This window comes from Arvicanthis niloticus, chromosome 6 (genome assembly GCF_011762505.2).
Source record: "Arvicanthis niloticus isolate mArvNil1 chromosome 6, mArvNil1.pat.X, whole genome shotgun sequence".
In the NCBI taxonomy this organism is placed as follows: domain Eukaryota; kingdom Metazoa; phylum Chordata; class Mammalia; order Rodentia; family Muridae; genus Arvicanthis; species Arvicanthis niloticus.
The window spans coordinates 45,114,899-45,135,804 of NC_047663.1; the positions used below are offsets into that span (position 1 = coordinate 45,114,899).

Sequence of the window (20,906 nt, forward strand, 5' to 3'; positions counted from 1 at the left end):
AGAGGTGGTGACACACACTTGCAATCTCAGTGCTGAGAGGTGAAAACAGATGAATCCCCGGCCTGGCTAACCTAGCCTAACAAGCCCTGGTCCCAGTGAGGGACTTTGTTTCAAAACACAAAATAGATGGCTCCTGAGGAACAACACTTGAGGCTGTCCCTACAAGTATGCACACATATTTGTGTGCACACACGGAAGACAGAGAAGGTGGGACCAGCCTGTTTTGTAGTGTGTAAAACTGAAGCCCGGAGAAGACGGTGACTGCGTGCAGAGATGCCTTGAATTGTCTGTGGAGCCCCTACACACTCAAGATCCCTAGGCCCACAGCCAAATCCAAGGATTAGAAGGTTGAGTAGACAGCCCCTGCTTGGGTGTTTGGAAATGCCCATCTCAGGAGTCCACACACAGGGAACATACATGTTCAGCTTTATTTCTTTCCATGCCAAGAAATACAGAGTCACTAGTGTGTGTGGTGGGTAGGACGCAGTTCTTGCTGTTCACCAGGATGCCCAAAGAGAGGCTGAGTCGCTCTGCTCAGCCACTGTGCTCAAGCAGCTGGCAGCTGAACCTAGCCAGAGCTAGGATGGCAGGGCCACATCCCTCCTAGCTTCAGTTCGAACTGGGGGATGAGAGAACTCTCACTCACTCTCCTCCCATCTTAATGTCTCTCTCCTCCTGCCTTGTGCTCTCTTCTGCCCAGGGGATATCTTGGGGACCTCTAGGCTGTGTCCCTGGAACCATGGGAAGGCTCCCAGGTTGTCCTTGCCTGGATGGAAGAAGAATGTTCTAGCTAAGTCATTCCCTAGTGTAGAGACTCTGCTTGTTCCAGGATGAAGTGTGAATCAGTGTGTGAGTGTATAAGGGTATGCATGTGTGAGGGTGTGACTGGCAGGCCTTGTGTATAGCTGTGACTAGGAAATGAGAAGAGTGGCTGGGGGTGACCTGGACTCCAGTGATGTAGAAGCCACCATGACAATCCCTAGACAGTGTCTGTCCTGGGATGGCCTTTAGGAGGCCACCCACTCAGGATCAGAAGTCTACGATAAGCTGTCCTTTAGATAACACATCTCCTCTGACCCAACCTCTCAAGTCATACACATATTCTGGGCTCACACGCTTACTCCCCATAGAAAATGAGGACATCTCTAGTTTGGTTTCAAAGATCCCATAAAGGGTGTGTAGCCAGTCCCTGCTACAGAAACATAAGTTCAAGTTTACTTCCTCAATGGGGGCCTGATTTAGGGACCAACCCCTAAGAGACATTTCCAACCCTTCAGCCCTCCCTACAGCTGCTCTGACCTTGTCTGGAAACCCCAGAGCCTCTCCCAGTAGTCAGTGCTCTGTGATAACGTGCCCTGCCCAGCATCTCTGAGATTGTAGGAAGCCAAGCATGGAGTCTGAGGAAGGAGAGATCAGGGTCCTAACTTTTCTCAGAGGAAGTGAACTTCTAATCCCCAATTAGTGTAGGTGTGGCACTGGACCTGTTCCCCCATTGAAGCCAATAATTCAGACTTCCAGGCAGAGGAAGCTCCTCTGCCAGGTCTGAGGTGGTGGCAGTGGTGTATGACATTGGGTAGATGGGGCTCTCAGAGCAGGCAAGGCCAGCAGGTGAAGCCCCCATGGGCACAACCTGTGCCAAGCCAAAAAAAAAAAAAAAAAAAAAAAAAAAAAAACCTGGAGAAATAGAGATGCAACAAGCCTGAGGCTGTTTGGCAGAGGGTTCTGAGCCTTTCCTGCTAGACTCCTTGAACTCCGGATAAAGAAATAACAAACCTTCCTAAGAATTCTCTAGCCCCCTCCCTTACAAGTTGCAGCAACTCCCCAGAGCCTATGAATAAACAGGAGAGTCCAGTGGGAGTCTCAAAGCTACCTCTAGGTAAAGCCTTTGTTGCTGTGGATGGCCAGGGATGCAGGACCAGGCACAGAGCTGCACTAACACAGCATCCATTAGAGCTGAGCTAACAGTCTGAAGCCAGGATCCACTTCAGCTCTTCTGTGTAGGACCCCCTGAATACCCTGTATAGAGCTCCCGAGCCACTTTCATGGGTTACCAAGATGGGGTCCCAGACTTCCAAAGAGTCAGTGGCAAGAGAGAAAAAACAAGCCTTGTCCCTCCCCCATGGCTGACCTGGGACAGGTCAAGTTCTAAGGCTTCCAGGTTGGTGCCCACAGGCTACGCCACAGGTGGAAATCAAGAGGCAGATCCTGTGGTTCTGGAAGACACTCTGAATCCAGAGTCCCTGGAAGAGAAGCCTCCAGCGTGACGTTCAGCAAGAGCGCCAGGTGTGTCATGCTATCCCTATCCAGTCGTCAATGGAGGATTTCCGGATGGCTCTTGTCTCTTTGCCAGTGAATACCCAGGGCCTGTGCTGACAGACAGATTCCCCTTGGGCTCCGGCTGGGATTACCGGCACAAAGCATGCAAGTAGTCTGTTTACTCCCCCTCAAGAAAAATAGAAAAGACAGAGGCCAGGACATGCTCTTGTTCATAGACACCCAGTGCTTCTTCTTGGCCGTGGGGCTGGCTTTCTTCCCATTCTGGCAGTTTACGCTACATGTAAGTCCCAGGAATTGTGGGATGAGAAGCCCAAGAACTGAGGTCAAAGGGTGAGAGACCTGACTATGAGATTGAGTCCAACTTCATTCCAGATTTTCCCTCCCGTCTGCCGTGGGCTGACAATGGAGTGATGTAGAGAGTTCCCTCCAAGTTTGTGCTTTTGGAGCTTGGGGACGGGTGGGCACTCAGCAGCCACCATCTTGTCCTCTGCAATGTGTGGGGACATGTGGGTTCGGAGCTCTCCAGCTGGCCGGTATCTGCCTCCGCTAGAAACAGCTCCGTGGTTACTTCGGAACTGTAAAGAAAAGAAAGGTTATGGTGAAACTGCGCTGAGAACACTGGGTCTTCATTTAAAGATTTAAAGAGCCATGAGCCTGTGCTGAATCGTCTCTTGTGGGGAAATGGTAACTAGGATGAGGTACGGGGGTCAGGGACAGCTTTTTTTTTTTTTTTTGGAGGGTGGGGGATCTTGATACAGGAACTCCCGCCAATGAGAAGACTGTGGTCTTGTTGATTGGGTAGAGGATGGTCATGTGACACCAAGTGGACCAATTAAAATCATTTCTGAGACTTTAGTTAGAAGCGGGCTTTTTTTGTTTTGTGGTTTTTTTTTTTTTTTGGTTTTTTGTTTTTTGTTTTTCGAGACAGGGTTTCTCTGTGTAGCCCTGGCTGTCCTGGAACTCACTCTGTAGACCAGGCTGGCCTTGAACTCAGAAATTTGCCTGCCTCTGCCTCCCAAGTGCTGGGATTAAAGGCGTGCGCCACCACTGCCCAGCGAGGCATTTGTTTTAAAAGATAACCTCTCACTAAGTATCCTTGGGTATCTTGGAGGTTGCCATGTAGATCAGGCTACCAGCCTCTCCCTCCCAAATATTGAAATTAAAGACATGAGCCACCACAGCCAGCCTAGAGGTGATTGATTTTCTTTTAGGCAGAATCTCACGTGGCCTATGGCTATCCCTAAACCTTAATCTTCTGATCCTTCAGCATCGGTGTCCCAAGTCCTAGGATTACAGACAGTGCCCATACATCACTCCTTAAAAATTTACTGCTTAACTGATTTGCATGTTTGCCTCTCCTAAGACACCATTATCCTTAGGGTTGTCACCCTGCTGTCCTAAGGAGAGATGCTGCCTAGGAAAGAAGCCAACACACCAACCCATTGAAGACAGAACAAGCAAGTGACAGAGTTCTGCCGCTCCCTTCCAAGTACCTAGATACAGCTTCGCACTAAACCAGAGCATTCCATCCTGAAGTATCTCTTATGAAAGCTATACATTTTCTTTGCCAAATTGAATTCAGAAGTTATCCAGGCAACCGTGAGAAGCAGCAGAACAGGTAACCTGGGACATGGTGATAGAGAGCCCAGTGCCTCAGGCTGCTGCCTCCTGCCTCTCACATGCTGTTCACATGCCTCTCACAAAGCTCTCACATGCCTCTCACATGCCTCTCACATGCCTCTCACATGCCTCTCACATGCCTCTCACATGCCCCTCACATGCTACTCACATGCCTCTCACATGCCTCTCACATGCCTCTCACATGCCACTCACATGCCGCTCAATGCCTCTCACATGACTCTCATATGCCTCTCACATGACTCTCACATGACTCTCACATGCCTCTCACATGCCTCCCACATGCCTCTCATATGCCTCTCACGTGCCTCTCACATGCCTCTCACGTGCCTCTCACATGCCTCTCACATGCCTCTCACACCCATCAGACTCCACACTGATGGAGAAAGCCAAGGCTCAGAGTTTATGGAGTGTGAAACTTCATTTCCACAGGAAGTAGATCTAAACTCCGGTCCAGGCAAGCTGACCAAAAACCTGCACGCGTGCTTCTCCTGAGTAGACAAGACTGCCCATGACCCCGGGCGCTGAGCACTTCCTGCTGTAGGCCAGCACCTCCCGCACTGGTACATGAATAGGAAATCTAATTGGAATGCAGATTCTGGGCAGGTGGTTCACACTGTGGGAAGTTGAGGCCTGGAGTCCCATCCTCAGCACCACCAAAGAAAGAGAGTCTAAAATACAGATTTCCATGCAGTGGGTTCACGGTGGGGTCTGAGAGTCTAAAATAGCCCCAGGTGATGCTCCTGCGTCAGGACCTAAGAGTACATTTTGAATAACAAGATCTTTAGGGGCGAGGCTTGGATTGATCTCTGAAATAAACAGAAATGTCTCACCCAGTGTATCCCATGCTCAAGACAACTCTGAGATGAATAGTTTTCACACTCTCAAAAATATGGCTGACAGCATCCTCTGAAAAAAGTGTCCAGCTGGGACAAGTCCCCTGGGCCACCTTTGGGTACTCAGAGTATTGCTTCCTGCTTTCCTCCAGACATGCTGCTTGCTTCTGGTCTGCCCTGACTATGCGGCAAGGAGCCTGTTCATCAGTATCTGGATTCATCTCGTCCATTATCCAGAGTGATGTCACAAAAGCTCTCCATGATGGAGGCTTCTTCTCTGCACTTTATACTTGAAAATGCAAGGTTCAGCCAAATGGGACACTGGCCCAGGTCCCAGGCTATCAAAGTTGAGACTGGAATTTGTGGCCTCTGATTCCTGGGCCAGTACCCATTCTACACTCTTATCGATCCACAAGTTCGGGCATCAGATGAGTCAGAAAACCCATCACCTAAATGGTCCTGACTGAAGTGAAAGGCTATAGCTACAACCCTCATCACCACCCCGTCTCCGGGGCGCCCTCCATCCCCTGCCTCACCTGTGAAGTTGACAGTGACAGCCACGATGATGATAACGATGCCCAGGACGATGAATGTGATGCTAAGCAGCCGTGCCAGGCGGCCCAGCCTCCGTGCCCCATCCAGGTCCCCCTGCTGCACACTACTTCGAGACTGCAGAGAAAGGGCAGAAAAAAAACTTCAGGAAGCTTGTCACATGGGCATGGAAGCCATGCAGTGTCCTGGTATACTTCTACCCACACCACACCTTTCCTGCCACCCACAGTCTAGCAGAACACATGGCCTGTGTTTCTTGCAGACCCCTCTCCAAGGAGACTGCTGGCAAAGGACCAAGCAATACCAGGTGCTTCCTCTCAGGTTAGTGACAGGGCAGTCACTAACCCCTCCCAGTCGCAATTCTGAAGCCACATAGGAACTGTAAGAAAGCCCTGTGATTCTCTTTGCTCACAGCGTGCCTGATTCCCTTCTTCTGTGACCTCCTCCTTGCCACACAATGAATGAAAGGCAGTGGCCTCTCTCTAGTTCCTTCCATGACTGTGACCTTGTTCAACACAGCCTACCTTTGATCCCACAAGGGAAGCCAGACTGTGGTGGGTCAGCTCCCACGTGTGGCTCACTTCTCTGTGAGCTTCATTCCTCTGAGACCCAGTAATCTAGTGAAAGCAATAGATGCGGGAGGATGGGGGTGGATTCAGGTGATGCGGATGGATGCAGTGGATGGGGGTAGATGGGGTGGATGCAGTGGATGGGGTGGATGCAGTGGATGGGGGTAGATGGGGTGGATGCAGTGGATGGGGTGGATGCAGTGGATGGGGTGGATGCAGTAGATGGGGGTAGATGGGGTGGATGCAGTGGATGGGGGTAGATGGGGTGGATGCAGTGGATGGGGTGGATGCAGTGGATGGGGTGGATGCAGTGGATGGGGTGGATGCAGTGGATGGGGTGGATGTAGTGGATGAGGTGGATGCAGTAGATGGGGTGGATGCAGTGGATGGGGTGGATGCAGTGGATGGGGTGGATGCAGTGGATGGGGTGGATGTGATGGATACAGTGGATGTGGTGGATGGGGTGAATGCTGTGGATGCAGTGGATGGGGTGGATGCGGTGGATGCAGTGGATGCAGTGAATGGGGGTAGATGGGATGGATGCAGTGGATGGGGTGGATGCAGTGGATGCAGTGGATGCAGTGAATGGGGGTAGATGGGATGGATGCAGTGGATGGGGTGGATTCAGTGGATGCAGTGGGGTGAACAGTGGAGACTATAAGCCCAGGCTACCTTAGTGGGAGGTGTATTTAAACATTTGCCAGCGTGACCCTGGGCCCTCCTAGTATGGCCCAAGACTATGTGACAGCCAGGGTTGGCTCCATGACTTCAGAGCCCTTACCTTAGGGTCCCTCTGTCCATCTTGGACTCCATGCTCTTGGCCAGAACTTTAGGCCACCCAGGCACAGAGAGGTGTGACTGTTTTCAGGCCACAGACAAACTGGAGGCTTCTCAGTACTTTATATTTGAAGATACAAGGTTCAGCCAGACAGGACACTGGCCGGGGTCCCAGGCCATCAGAGCTGAGACTGGACTCATGGCCTCTGACCCTCAGACCCTTTCTACTTTCCTTTCTATCGATCCAGCAAGTCCAGGCGTGAGATGGATTTGTTTTGGAGATTTGTAGTGCTAAGGATAAAACCCAGGGCTTTGCCTGTGTTCAGCAAACACTTTTTACTACTGAGCTTTACCTTCAGCTCTTAAAAGAAATTTGTACACACACATATACATGTGCATGCGTGTGTGCATGCGTGTGTGTGTGTGTGTGTATCTTTGTACAGGGTCTTGCTAAATTACCTGGTTTGATATTAAATTCATTCTAGAGTTCCAGGTCTACACTACCAGGCCTAGCCATATATCTTATCTCCTAACTCACAGAGGCTTGGGACATGTGCAACAGGGACATGTAATCAAGTGTCTTGATGGTGGTGATGATGGTGGTGGTGGTGATGATGGTGATGATGGTGGTGGTGATGGTGATGATGGTGGTGATGGTGGTGATGGTGGTGGTGGTGGTGGTGATGATGGTGGTGGTGGTGGTGATGATGGTGGTGATGGTGGTGATGATGGTGGTGGTGGTGGTGATGGTGGTGATGGTGGTGATGATGGTGGTGATGGTGGTGGTGATGATGGTGGTGATGATGGTGATGATGGTGGTGGTGATGGTGGTGGTGGTGGTGATGATGGTGATGATGGTGGTGGTGGTGGTGGTGATGGTGGTGATGATGGTGGTGGTGATGATGGTGGTGGTGATGATGGTGGAGGTGGTGGCAATGGTGGTGGTGATGATGGTGGTGATGATGGTGGTGGTGGTGGTGCTGTGTGCCCTTCCCCCACGCTGCCAACCTGTCCAGGTTGAGCAGGCCGGAACACACTGTTTATCACTAGAGACAGAATAACAAAGGACCTGGGAAGCTGCCTGCATTGGAGACCGGAGTCCGCCACAGGAGTTGAGTTGAATAGACTGCCTGCTGAGCTTGCTCGCTACACCTCCGACCCATGATTAAGGATGCACACCCCTCACCCACACTGCTGAGATGAAGTGCCAGAGAAGACTCTTCTTGTGGGGGTGGGGCTTCCCCTTTATATGTGAAAGCAAATTATTAAACTTCAGGCTTTGATCAGAGAACTTTGTCTTGGCCTCATCTCTTCTCGCCCTCCGTCCCCTTTCATTCCCAGCCCCCCTTTCAGGTGAACCCAGTTGACTTGTGGCCGCGGGCAGCTACAGTGCTGGTGATAGTAATGACAGTGACTGAGTCCTTACTTTTACCGGACAGCTTGCTCAGGATGGCACCTAGATATCTTGTCTTTAGAATCATCCTTGCATGCTGCAAGTGCTGCCCCATTTCCCTGACTTAACAAAAAAAGCTAAGAGCCAGGGACATGACTTCTCCTCCTCTTCCTGCTCCTGATGCAGGAACCCCCCACTCCTGCCCTGATGCAGGAACCCCCACCCTGCACTCTTGCCTTGTCCTCTTTTCGACTCTCAGATTCTAACCTACATGGTAACTGCATCCCATCCCGAGTGCCGGCCAGGACAGAGGGGCATTCACCAGTCCCTTGCTTTCTGTGACTCTTCACACCCATACTGGCAACAGCTGCTGTCCAGCACCTAAGTCACAATTGGTTTCTTGTTTCTTTGCTCACTTCAAACACTGGAGATTGAACCCAGGGCTTTATGCGTGCTAAGTAAATGCCTTACCACTGTGCCACATCCTCAGTCAACACACACCACGTGTTTGCTCTCCTAATCGGTTCCATGGCTGCTCTGCTAGCTGACATTCTTTGTTGGGTTTTTTTTTGTTTTTGTTTTTGTTTTTTCCGAGACAGGGTTTCTCTGTGTAGCCCTGGCTGTCCTGGAACTCACTCTGTAGACCAGGCTGGCCTCCAACTCAGAAATCCGCCTGCCTCTGCCTCCCAAGTGCTGGGATTAAAGGCGTGCGCCACCACCGCCCGGCTAGCTATCTGATATTCTTATGCTCCCCCTTTTTACCTGAGCTGTGTCAATAGCCTCCAAAAGATCCATACTTTGGGAGACATGATACTGTCATGTTCTCTTCCATTGCCTGCCCAGCACTACCACCTCAGTCTACTGTTACTTAGACCAGGCATCCTGAAAGGGCCACAGACAGCTGTAGTGTAAAGGAGTCTCGGTTTGTATGTTTGGGATCTTACAACCCAACAGCCTGCTTTTACACACACACACACACACACACACACACACACACACACACACACACGTGAACTTGCAAGCACAGAAAGTGTTCAAGGGGAGACACAGAAGACTTATGAGCACTTATGAAAGAGGAGAAAGAAGAACTTCTGGGGGAGGGGTGTGATGTGAAGAGCGGGTAAGAACTACATAGATTCCTTCTTTAAGGGAAGAAGAGTGTTGTGTGCAAATAACCGCAGGACAGAAGTACACACGCTTAATAGTTCCTGCCTGAGGGAAGTAGGAGGTGCCAGATAAAGGCTACCGGCTCTTGAGCTGACAGAGTGTGGATATGAGACTATGGAGGACGCCCTTCCTGGGTGTCTTAGTTACTGGAGTCTTCCAGTAACTTCCAGAAGCCAAATATATCATGGATCTTGGTTCAAGGAAGGCAGGAGGGTGGAAGGATTGGAGACCCACTTCTGAAAGGTTCCTCTGGCTGTTAGTGAAGATCAAAATGGAGGTAGAAAGAGAGACTGTGGCTTGGCAGTGTGTGTTCATCATCTGAGCTCTCAGGAGGCTGAGGCAGGAGGATCACCAGTGAAAGCATTGCCTGAGCTCCATAGTGAAGCCCTGTCACAAAGCTGGAGAGATGACTCAGTTCATAAAGTGCTTGCCTTGCCGGGCCCACAGCACCCATGCCCTGCATCAGGTGTGTTGGTATATCTGAGCACAGGTTCAGAATGTTTAATCTGTACGTGTGTGTCTGTATGAGAGTGTGTCACATGTGTGTAGGTGACTGTGGAGGCCAGAAGAGGGCATCAAATCTGCTGGAGCGGTTGTTACAGGGTGGTTGTGATCTGCCCAGAATGGGTGCTGGGAACTGCATTTAGGTCCTCTGGAAAAGTAGCAGGTGCTTTTAACCATGGAGCCATCTCTCCAGCCTCCGCATGAGTTTTAATAAGAAAGTCAGAGCTTTAAACTTAAATGTGTGTGTGTGTGTGTGTGTGTGTGTGTGTGTGTGTGTGTATGAGTGAGTGTGAGTGTGTGTGTGTAGTAAGTGTGTGTATACATCAAAACTTAGAAAACATGACAATTAAAGAATAAAAAGATCTGGGTGGTGCTGATGCACGACTTTAATCTCAGCGCTGGGGAAGCAGAGACAGGTGGATCTCTGTGAGTTCAGAGCCAGCCTGGTCTACAAAGTGAGTTCCAGGACAGTCAAGGCTACACAGAGAAACCCTGTCTCAAAACAAAAAATTAAAAAAAAAAAAGTATTCACTTAGCTTTGTAATTAAAGTTTTGTAAAAAACAGTTTAAAAATTAAATTGCTAGCCAGGCAGTGGTGGCGCACGCCTTTAATCCTAGCACTTGGGAGGCAGAGGCAGGCGGATTTCTGAGTTGGAGGCCAGCCTGGTCTACAGAGTGAGTTCCAGGACAGCCAAGGCTACACAGAGAAACCCTGTCTCGAAAAAAAAAAAAATTAAATTGCTAACTCTAAAAAAAGAATAGTAAGGTGGACAGTAACTAAGGAAAACACAATAAACTGACTTGTGACCTCACATGCACATGCAGACCAACACACACACACACACATGTTCAGAGGTTGGGGAGATGGCTCAGTGGGTAAGAGCACTGGCTGCTCCTCCAGAGGACTCAGGTTTGATTCCCAGCACCCACGCGGCAGTTCACAACCTTCTGTAACAGTTCCAGGGGATCCGACCCCCTCTTCTGGCTTCTGAGGGTGATGCATGCATGTCATGCATAGTTAAACTGACAGGCAAAACACTGTATACATAAAATAATAATTTCTAAATTAGTAATTGCATGCCTGTCAGTCCAGCATTGGGAGAGGAGATGACGAGGCAGATTCCCAGCTCAGGCCCAGCTTGTGCAGACAGAGCACTGAGATTTTGGTTCCACAAGAGACTCTGTTTCAAGGCAATTAGAGAACACTAGGGGAAGACACTGATAGTCCTCCTCTGGCTTCCACTGCACACTGGTGGGCATGCACACATGCACCATACACACAGGCTGAATAAGCCAACAGGAGCTGAGGCAGTCCCATCTTCTCGGCATCTCATAGGCTTCACGTTGTCCATAGGGGAGAAAACCAATTCAGCTCAACTTTGTATTTCCTGTTAAAATCCTTACCACCCTCTTCCACAAGCTCTGGGCAGCCACTTTGTGCTGCCCCAGGCAGGATGAGTCCTGGCCTCCAGTGCCTTTACTCCTTTTCAGTCCTCTGTTTCCCCGTCCTCTGTTTCCCTGTCTTCTGCTTCCCTGTCCTCTGTTTCCCTGTCCTCTGTTTCCCTGTCCTCTGTTTCCCCGTCCTCTGTTTCCCCGTCCTCTGCTTCCCTGTCCTCTGTTTCCCTGTCCTCTGCTTCCCTGTCCTCTGCTTCCCTGTCCTCTGCTTCCCTGTCCTCTGCTTCCCCGTCCTCTGCTTCCCTGTCCTCTGCTTCCCTGTCCCCTGTAGCAAAATCCTCTCACTGTGCAAGGACTTACTCCAGGAACACCCTTTCCATGAAACATTCCTTGATTCTTCCACATCTGGGGAGTAAAAACAAGCCCTCCCAGTGTTTGGGTATTTACCTTGTCTCAAGGTCTGCACTGAATGTGTGCCTCTCCCCTGGCTGTCAGGGTATTTCTTTCTCTGAATACTCTTATGAGGTGGGGCTGGAGCCATGGTGTAGAACACTGTGTGTGCATGGGAAGAGTTGCAATTGCCAAAGAAAGGCCACATGAGGAGAAGCCACATAAGGTACGGTGATACCTGTCTCTAATCCCAGCACTCTGGTGGGGCGGGGGAGTCAGGAAGCCTGTGAGCTTGAGGCTAATTTGAGTTACATAGTCAATTTGAGGGCATCCTGGGCTAACTATTAAGATCTTGTGGAAGAGGAGGGAAAAGAAGAGGAGGAGAGGGGGAGACAGAGGAGGCATCTTGACTAATGTATTTAGTCCTGGAGGGTTTTTAAATTATTTTTAAAATATTCATTCATTCATTCATTCATTTGTTTGAGACAGTTTCGAAAACAGTTGAGACTGGTGTATCCCCAGCTGTCCTAGAACTCACTTTGTAGACCAGGCTAGACGGGCTGGGGCTGATCCAAAGACTTGAAGCAAGTAAGGATCTGGGAAAGAGCCCAAGCTGGAAAAGTGATGAAGCCAGGGGTCATATGGAGAGTAGGAAAGAGACTGTCTGAGATGCTGTGCGGTCTTGTTTGATGGGGATGCAGAGTTGAGACGCCGGGGCAGTGTGAGTCTGTCTAAGGTTGGGACCCACTCATGAACCCATGCTGCCTCCAGCCACTGGAATGGCTAACTCAGGTCACTGAATCTGTGACATCAGTGATTAGGCATTAGAAGAAAGAGGAGCTGACATAAAGGCCTTGGGGAGTTCTGAGACATTTAAAATTAGCATTTTTACGACTGTGGAGCATGATAGCACACACCTGTAATCCCAGCTACCCTGGAATCAAAGGGAGGAAAACTAAACATTCAAGCCTGGACAACCTGGAGAGACTGACTCTGTCTCAAAAAAGTTTTTTTTTTTTTTTTTTTTTTTTTAAAGATTTGAGGAAGTGTGTTCAGTGGTGGATCACTAACTAGCCTAGCACGCAGGACAGTGGATTCAGACCCCAACATTGCAAATGGAAAGATAGAAGGGAGAGATACTGAGGCTGCCCTTGGTAATTTGTGAAGGGGTCTAAGCTGTAAGCCTTAGGTGCAGGGCACAGGAGCAAGAATGGGGTTTGCAGCCCAACTTCACAGAGGAACAGTTGCTCATTCGGTAATGATTCAGGACCATGGAGAGACACTAGCGTGGCTGCCTGAATAAGAGGTGGGGAAGAAAGACTACCCCACCATATTTGATTGTCCCCTATGCACAGAGACACAAGTCCCCAAAGCTCAGCTACACACGTGCCTTTGTGCCTGACAGACACCAGCACATGGCTCTGGTTGGGACTCAGCACATTTGCCTTCTAAGTAGATGACTGCACAAATGAACAAACCTAAGCATGAAACCGTGCTGCCCCTGCAACACACTGACTATGGGGCATCTCTAAGGAGGGCAGGAGATGCAGTTCTGTCAGGAGAGTGCTTTACCTAGCATGTATAGAGCCCCGAGTTCTACCCCCGGCACTACATAAGCCAGGCATGGTGATACAAGCATGCCTCCAATCTCAGCACCTGTGAGGAAGAGGCAGGAGAATCAAGAGTTCAAGGTCTAGCTGGGCCCGTTGGTGCACACCTTCAAGTCTGAGCACTGGGGAGTCAGGGAGGCAGATAGGTGTGAGTTAAAAGAGAGTTTGGTCAGGTAGCAAGTTCCAAGCCAAGCAAGACTATGTAGTGAGCCCCAGTCTCACAATCACAGAGATAAATACACACACACACACACACACACACACACACACACACACACACACACACACACTCAAGGTCATCTTTGGATACATAGAGTTTACAAATCCAGGCTGGGATGCATGAGATCCTGTCTGGGGGCAGGGGAAGCCTAAGGAAGGTTGGAAGTCACTGTAGGGCACTGTGATGTGTTTGTTATAGGAATAACCCACAAAGAAAAGGCTGCCCTGTGCCCACCACCACAACTGCAGATGGGAATGCCACCAGTAGAGGCAGTTATTAGATGTGGGACCTGGTTATTTCCAAACTGGTATAAATCAGAATTGCCCATTCACATGGGTTTAGTCCTTTCCTCTGGCCTTGCAAAACTTCATTTACTATCAGTAAAAATGCTGACCATTCTCATCTATTAAGTGTCTACTACATACAAGGTTTTAGGTAGGTGCTGTAGTGCGCAGTCACTCACACACTCCTCCCAACAGCCCTGTGAAATGGCTGTTTCTATTTTTCCCATTTTAAATATTTACTGATTCTTTGAGACAAGGTCTCATGTAGCCCAGACAGGCCAAGAACTTGCTATGTAGCTGGTGTTAATCTGAAACTCTCATCCTCCTGTCTCTATCTCCCAAGTGCTGGGATTAACCAGCACATGCCACATGCCACATGCCACACGCCCAAATATTGGCTTGTTTTATCAGTCTTGCTCACAGAAGGCCCATGCCTGGGGTCTTGCTCCACTGTCAGGAGGCCTTGAACATGGCCGTTTCTCGGTCCACCCATGTGTCAAATCTGCCTCCGCCCAAGGGGACCACGGAGATTGCAGTGCATACTAGAGCTAGATGTCTATGACTAGTGCTCTTCAGAGAAAACCCTTGACTCTACCACTCTGGCCACAGTAGGCCCTATAGGAGCCATTTGTTTCCTCTGGTGGGCTTAATGGGGAGGGTAGATGAGCTGGAGGAGGGGGAAAGGTGAGGGAGGACGTGGCACTCCCCGACACACACAGCAGAAGGCTTGACTTTCCTGGAAGCGTCCTCAGATCCAGATAAGGAATGGACCATGACAGAACAATAGATCCAGCATCCAGCTGATGGGCCTCCTATCAGCTATGTGGCCATGGTCCAATCAGTATAGAATGTGCTTCTACGGGCAACAGTGTGTTCTGAGAGGTTACCAGTGCCGAGGCTAAGGGCTTGAACCTGAATCTGGTCACCTGCAGGGATTTCTAGTGTGGAGTCCTGAACTATCTTCAAGACTTAGAGCCTCGGTGTAGGAAACCAACCTCCCCCTTCTGTGATATGTCACCCTTGCTGCTGCCAGGAAGGATATAGTGTGAAACCCTAGATAAAAACCTGACCCCTTCATCCCCAGGGCATAGGAATGTTCTAGAAGATAGACTGGCTTGGAGAGCAAAAGTCTCTGCAGGTGCAGAGAAGAAGGCAGGAAGTGTGGTTGGTGAGAACACAGTCTATCATTCAAGGCAGCCAGGGTAGATTCCAACCCACTTATTACCTTCTTGCCTGCAGGTCAGGTATTTTTGTCTGCACCATGATAATGATAATGGCACCCAGACTTCACAGTACAGTCGTGGCTGAATGAGATAAGACATCTAAACGATGTGGCATTGTGCCTGCCACTGAGTAAGCACCCATGAATTTCAGTAACATTATCCTTCAGTTTCCCCATCCCTGATCCTGATGCTGATACTTCCCTTGGACACTCATTTCCACAGCGACATCCTACCCTTATCATCACTCCTCTGAAGTCTGAACCCCCAATGCTGCCCTCAGCCTGCTATGTTAGTGGGACCTGCCCTTCTCAAAGTCCCTACCTATGGTCTCTGCTTCTCAGCCAAGGTCACCACTCCTTCCTTGTCCAGCTCTACTTGTCTGCCTGTCACCTCAGCCACTCTTGTTCACATCTACAGAGCCACCTGGCTCAGGTCTAATGGCCCCTCTGCCACTCAGAGCCTAGTGTCTACAAGTCTACACCTATAGCTGGAGCAAGTCACCCCACCATGGAAGCCGATGGCAGCTGCTTCCCAACACAGTCTGTAGCCCCGGCAGAGCTATTATCTCTCCATCCCTAGTCACCTCCCATCCCCTGTGCCATTGAAGCCTCTCTCTCTCTCTCTCTCTCTCTCTCTCTCTCTCTCTCTCTCTCTCTCTCTATCTGTGTGTGTGTGTGTGTGTGTGTGTGTGTGTGTGTGTGTGTGTCAGCAAATAGAGACACTGCCATACACTCCCTGGGAGCTCCTCTGAGTATTTCTCCCTTAAGACATCTCCTCTCTGGGGTCCCCACACCTCCTTCCCTTTGTCTATGTCTCTCCATCTGGACACCCAGAATCTAGGAATGGCCAACCCAGCAGACAAGCCCACTTCTCCTTGAACCTAACTTCTCCAGGGCCTTCAGCCACTCCCTTCCTCTTCAGATTCTATTCTTCATTCCCTCCCTTTTTTCCAGCTTCCTTCCCACATTCTGAATCTCCCTTTCAAACCCCTTTTCTGTCCTCTTCGCTCGCTCAGTAAGTGCTTCTTATCATTGTTCTTTGGTTGGTTGGGTTGGGTCTGAGTCTTTGACACACGGTCTTATTTTGTAGCAGGGGCTAATATAGAACTCATTGTGTATCCATGACTGATCTTGAACGCATGCAGCCTTCTGGCCTTGACATTCCATGTGCTAGGATTACAGGCATGTGGGCCACACTCTGCTTCACTCTATTAATGTGGACGGTCCCAGAGCTAGCTTTGAGAATAGCTCCAGTACTTCTGAGTTGGAGCCTGAACATGTGACACACACACACATACACACACCCCACACCCCCACACCCCCACACATCACCCCCTTCCTTTGTGCTCTTCCCTCCCAGTCCATCCAGAGCTCAGACATCCTCATCCCTTCCCGTACATGGGATCACCCTCCTGTAGCCAGCCCATTTCCCACAATGCAGTTGAGAGTTGACTTTACAGTATGAATTAGTATGAGACATCCTGTCTCAGCCTAAAACTCCCCAGGGGCTCATCAGAAGCTTAAGTTCCAAGAGTGAATCCCTGACTTGCAACAGCCCCCAGCACACTCTCCTCCCCTCCTGTAATGCCAAACAGCAGCCACTTACCTTAGCCATTGCTTCTCTGACTAGCATTGTGCCTGCTTCCTAAGACAGGCTCAGTCACTGATGCCAGGAGGTACCCTGTACCACTCAGTTCCCTCAAAACAGGCAACTGGCCATTGGAGATGAATGAATAAGATTGAGAAGAATCAGATGAATGGTAGGTCAGGGGAGCCAAATCTTGAGGGGTTCCCAAAAGCCACCTCTGCCCTTGCAGGTGAGCCTGGTCCAAGACTCAAACCTACAGAACTTTTTTTTTTTTTTAGACAGATTTTCTCTGTGTATAAGCTGGCCTTGAACTCAGAGATCTGCCTGTCTCTGCTTTCCAAGTACTGGAATTAAAGGCGTGCGCCTTCATTGCCCAACTACATATAATCCCATTTTAAAATTAAGGCCTGAAATAAGATCCTCTGTGAAGATAGGAAAATTGGTGTCACCCAGGCTTGAGAGGGATCAAGGACATGAGTAACACCTAAAATGCACAGGGTCTCTTTTGAAGATGAGGAAAGTTCTCCAAATCCACCTGGGATTAAGATATAACTCATTAAATGCCCTAAAAACCACAGAATGACCATTCAGCCAGAGGACGGGATCCTGTCATTTACAACAGATTGGGTGGAACCACAAGCCAGGAACAGAAGGTCCACTTGATCCCATTCAGTCTAAAGCCAGATGTGGTGGCTCCTGCCCTCAGGAGGCTGATCCAGGAGGATGGCCACACCTTTGACACCTAAACTACAGGGTTTCAAGACAAATAGGGGCAGAGGTGTGTGCATATAAACCCAGCTAGGAGAAACCTTGGTGTTGGTATATGTTGTTCCTTAAGTGCCATAGTGCCATCTGCCATTTGTGTGTGTGTGTGTGTGTGTGTGCGCGCGCATGTACCAGGAATTGAACACAGGGGTCTTGGGCAAACTAACCAAGTGTTTGGCCACTGAAGTACATCCCCAGTCATCTTGCTTATTGAGACAAAGTCTCTCCCTGGCTTGGAGCTCACCAAGTAGGTGAAGATGGCTGCAAGCCCCAGGGACCCACCTCTTCCCCATTCCCCAGCACCAGGACTACAGATGTGTAATGTCCAGCTTTTTAAATGTAAATTGTGGGATTTGAACTCAGGTCCTCATCTTGCAAGGACAATACTCTACGCACCAAGCTTTCTCCCAGCCCAATGCACTACACATTTTTAAAGACCAGGAGGAAGTTTTTACCATAAGGAAATGAACAATGGTTGAGGAGATATCTATGCTTAACTTAATCTAAATGGTACAAAGTGTATAATGTATTGAAATAGTATGTGGCATCCCATCGATGTGTGCAATTCTTATGCGTTGTTTTGTTTTATTTTGCTTGTATGTTAAGATAGGATCTCATCATATAACTCTGGCTGGGCTAGAACTCACTATATAGACCAGGCTGGCCTTTAACTCACAGAGATCCTCCTGCCTCCGCTTCCTGAGTGCTGGGATTAGAGGTTCGCACAAGCACACCTGGCTAGTTTTTGCTTTTCACCTGGGAGGCCGAGGCAGGCACATCTCTGAGTTCAAGGCCAATCTGGTTTACACAGCAAGTTCCAGGCTATCCATGGCTACATATGAGATAGAAGAAGGGGGTGGAGACCCATTAAACCATGCACTTTAGATGGGTGAGTTTTACAATATGTGAATTACATTAATAAAGCTATTAAAACTCCCATTAGATGATAACGGGTTTATTAGGACACTCTTGTCATTATAGCACTTGGGAGGCTGAAGTAGGAGAATTAATATGGTCTGAGGCCAGCCTGGGCTATATTGCAAAACAGTGTCTCAAAAATTCAAAAATAAATAAATAAATCCTACAATAACTTCCCATCCCCCAGAAGGGAAACTCCCTGTAGCACTTAGTGTGACCACAGAACACACTTAGGTGGGGCTGGGTTCTGTTCTTAAGCACTTTGTTAGCCCCATCTCAGCCTCTCTCCACTCTCTGACGCAGACATTGAGCTTCTGCCTGCCTTGCAGATAGCTGAACTGCTGGGAGGCGGAGCAACTTGTTCCAGATGACTTAATTCCCTTGTGTTTGTGTCTAGCCTGGGCACTCCTGGCAGTATGTTGTAAGGACCTGTTTAGAAGCCTGGAATGCAGCCCCAGGGACTCTAGTGTTGGGTTTAGAGTCCTATCCCTTACTCCTGACCCTCAGACCCTACTCATGTACAGAAAAAAGAGAAAGAGCCAGAGATAGGTCCAGTGGTCTCACAGTCTTTGACCCAGCTTCTTTTGGACAAGGACAACTTATTCTGTCCCCAATTCCCAGGAGATAATTCTAGAATCTGTTTTCTCCTGAGCCCTAATATGATTTCTCTTCTGTCTCTGTAACCAACAACTCTGAAGCTGGCCCAGCCCAGAGCCATCAGCTACACCCTGGAGCCTGGCAAGGTCCCTAAGTGCAGTAGGCAGCACAGGAAGTTTAGATGGGCACTGCCCAGGACCCTGCCTAATTTTGTCTCTCAAGCCTCTTATACCCAGAAAGCTGCTACTGTCCCCAGCACCCTTTCAGGTGGCTCTGGATCATATGGGAACCTAATGACATGGACAGAGATGTCAGAAGAAGTATAGAAGGAGTGACCACAACTCCTAGTGGCTGGATAATCAGTGACTCAGTGGTAGTGTCACTCTAAAGGAGACAGATAGTGTCACCCAACCCAGGTCTCTCGTTCTAACTGGCTTGTTTTCTTCCCCTGGCCCTAACCTGATTCTGAAAGTCCCTGTCCTATCCAGCCCTGTCTGTCAGCACACATTCTCTGTAAGATCTTCTGTAAGCAGCCCTACCCAATGACTTGTCATGAGGACAATCTAAGACAAGCTATTCAGAGTCCCTCAGAAGTGAAGATTAGCACACATGCACCTCCTTGGCCAGCCATGCCCTCCGACTTGTGCCCAGACCTCCAACAAAAGCCAGATAGTGAAATCGGGGAAATCAGGAGATTCACTGTGCTCCAAGAACTTCATTGTATCCCAACCCCCAGCCTTACAACTCCCTCCCTTTCCCTCCCCATGTGCCCCAAGGGAAACCAGGCCCCAGGGCTCCCAGGGAAGAAAGGAGTGGTTCTTGGAAACAGAGGCTGGTAGAATGCCCTGGTGGCCTAGGAGGCCTGGCTCTCCTTGGGGCATTTGGAGCCCTTGGCTCCCTTCTGGTAGTGTTCTCTGTTGATACAGAACTACAGTTAGACAGCCCCCCACCTCATCCCTACAGTTCAAACAAACAAAAAACAATCAAGACAGCCCCTCCACACACATGCACAAACACCAAGTTGGCTGTCACTCTCTTCTGCAGAATTTCACTCCAGATGTACCCCTGAATCCTTCTGCCAACAGGGGCAGCAAGAAGTGGACCAGTGATACCCAGAGGCAAACATGAAGAAAGAGTAAACAGAATTGAGCCTTAGGCCCCCTCCAAAAGGGAAGTCAGGAGATGAGACAGGATTCCTGCCAAGGCTCCAACACCCGATGCTTCTCGGCACTTTAAGCCCCTTCCCTGAGGACGTGTCTGCTGCACTAAAGCACCCATACCCTTTCCCTGAACAAAGCACAGGGCTTACCATGATAGAAAAGATGAGGGGGATGAGGTTGAGAGGCCAGACGGGACAGAAGCAAGAGGCAATGGCAAGGACCAGGTAATCTTTGGGGGCTTCTTGGTCCTGGGCATAGGAGGTGGTGATGACGGAGGATGCTCGCCGAGAGCTGGCCCGGGAAGGGGAGCCAGAAAGTGAGGGCTGGCGGTGCCCCTCAGAGATAACCTTGAAGGGCAGGCTGTGACCATTCTGCTCCAGGTCCAGAGCCCCTGACAGAGACTTGGACAGATTCAGGGCTTGGTCATCCTTGTTCTCCACTTTGGTGAGAAGCTTTTCCATCTCAGGCAGTTCCAAGGGTGAGGTGGAGCCTGGGTCTTGAAGCTGAGGCTGCACTGGGTTGGCCATGTTGACTTGGGCCTTGGGTTTCTTCAAGTCCAAGTAGGGATAGCCTGCTCCAGAGGGTCCTCAGCACAACATTCCCCAGTCCAGATTTCAAACCTCCAGGACAAGGGTGGATGTATTTTGCAGAGTCTGGGGGTTAGCTGAGTGCTGGAAGATTCAGAAGAGGTTCTCCAGGATCTAAGCAGCCACAACTGGAGCCGGCTGCTGCTGCTGCTGCTGCTGCTGCTGCCACCGCCACTACCACCACCTTGGAACTCCCAGGAAGCTGAAGGCTTCAGCTCCGTTCAAGTTTGAGGCCAACTTTGCTGGAGCTGCTGACTGCACAGATGGGCGGGGAGGCAAGAGAAAGCAGAGGGAGCAGAGAGAAGATTGCTCCTTTCCTCTGCTCTCCAAAGAATGAGGGTGAGGAAGCAGAGAAGCTCAGTGTGTGTGTGTGTGTGTGTGTGTGTGTGTGTGTGTGTCTGCCACACAGCCTTCCTCCCTCTCCACCCGCTTTGGAAATATCTCTCTTTTTCAATTC

At 49.7% G+C, this 20,906-nt stretch overlaps 1 protein-coding gene across 1 annotated transcript; it reads right to left on the reverse strand.

Annotated features, from left to right (window-relative positions):
* Nucleotides 1-414: 414 nt before the first annotated feature.
* Trarg1 (trafficking regulator of GLUT4 (SLC2A4) 1) lies at nt 415-20,906 on the reverse strand. The gene is made up of 3 exons (XM_034507410.2): nt 20,012-20,906; nt 5,288-5,420; nt 415-2,852 (listed from the first exon to the last, which is right to left on the reverse strand). Exons 1-3 carry the CDS (start codon nt 20,387-20,389, stop codon nt 2,842-2,844), a joined length of 522 nt encoding a protein of 173 aa, XP_034363301.1. The 5' UTR covers nt 20,390-20,906; the 3' UTR covers nt 415-2,841.

Excerpts from the sequence above, each read along its gene's own strand:
- Trarg1 (XM_034507410.2), bottom strand. The coding sequence starts at position 20,389 with ATGGCCAACCCAGTGCAGCCTCAGCTTCAAGACCCAGGCTCCACCTCA. Across the intron at positions 5,421-20,011 it reads CCCTCATCTTTTCTATCATG|TCTCGAAGTAGTGTGCAGCA; the intron begins GTAAGCCCTGTG and ends CTTTCTCTGCAG.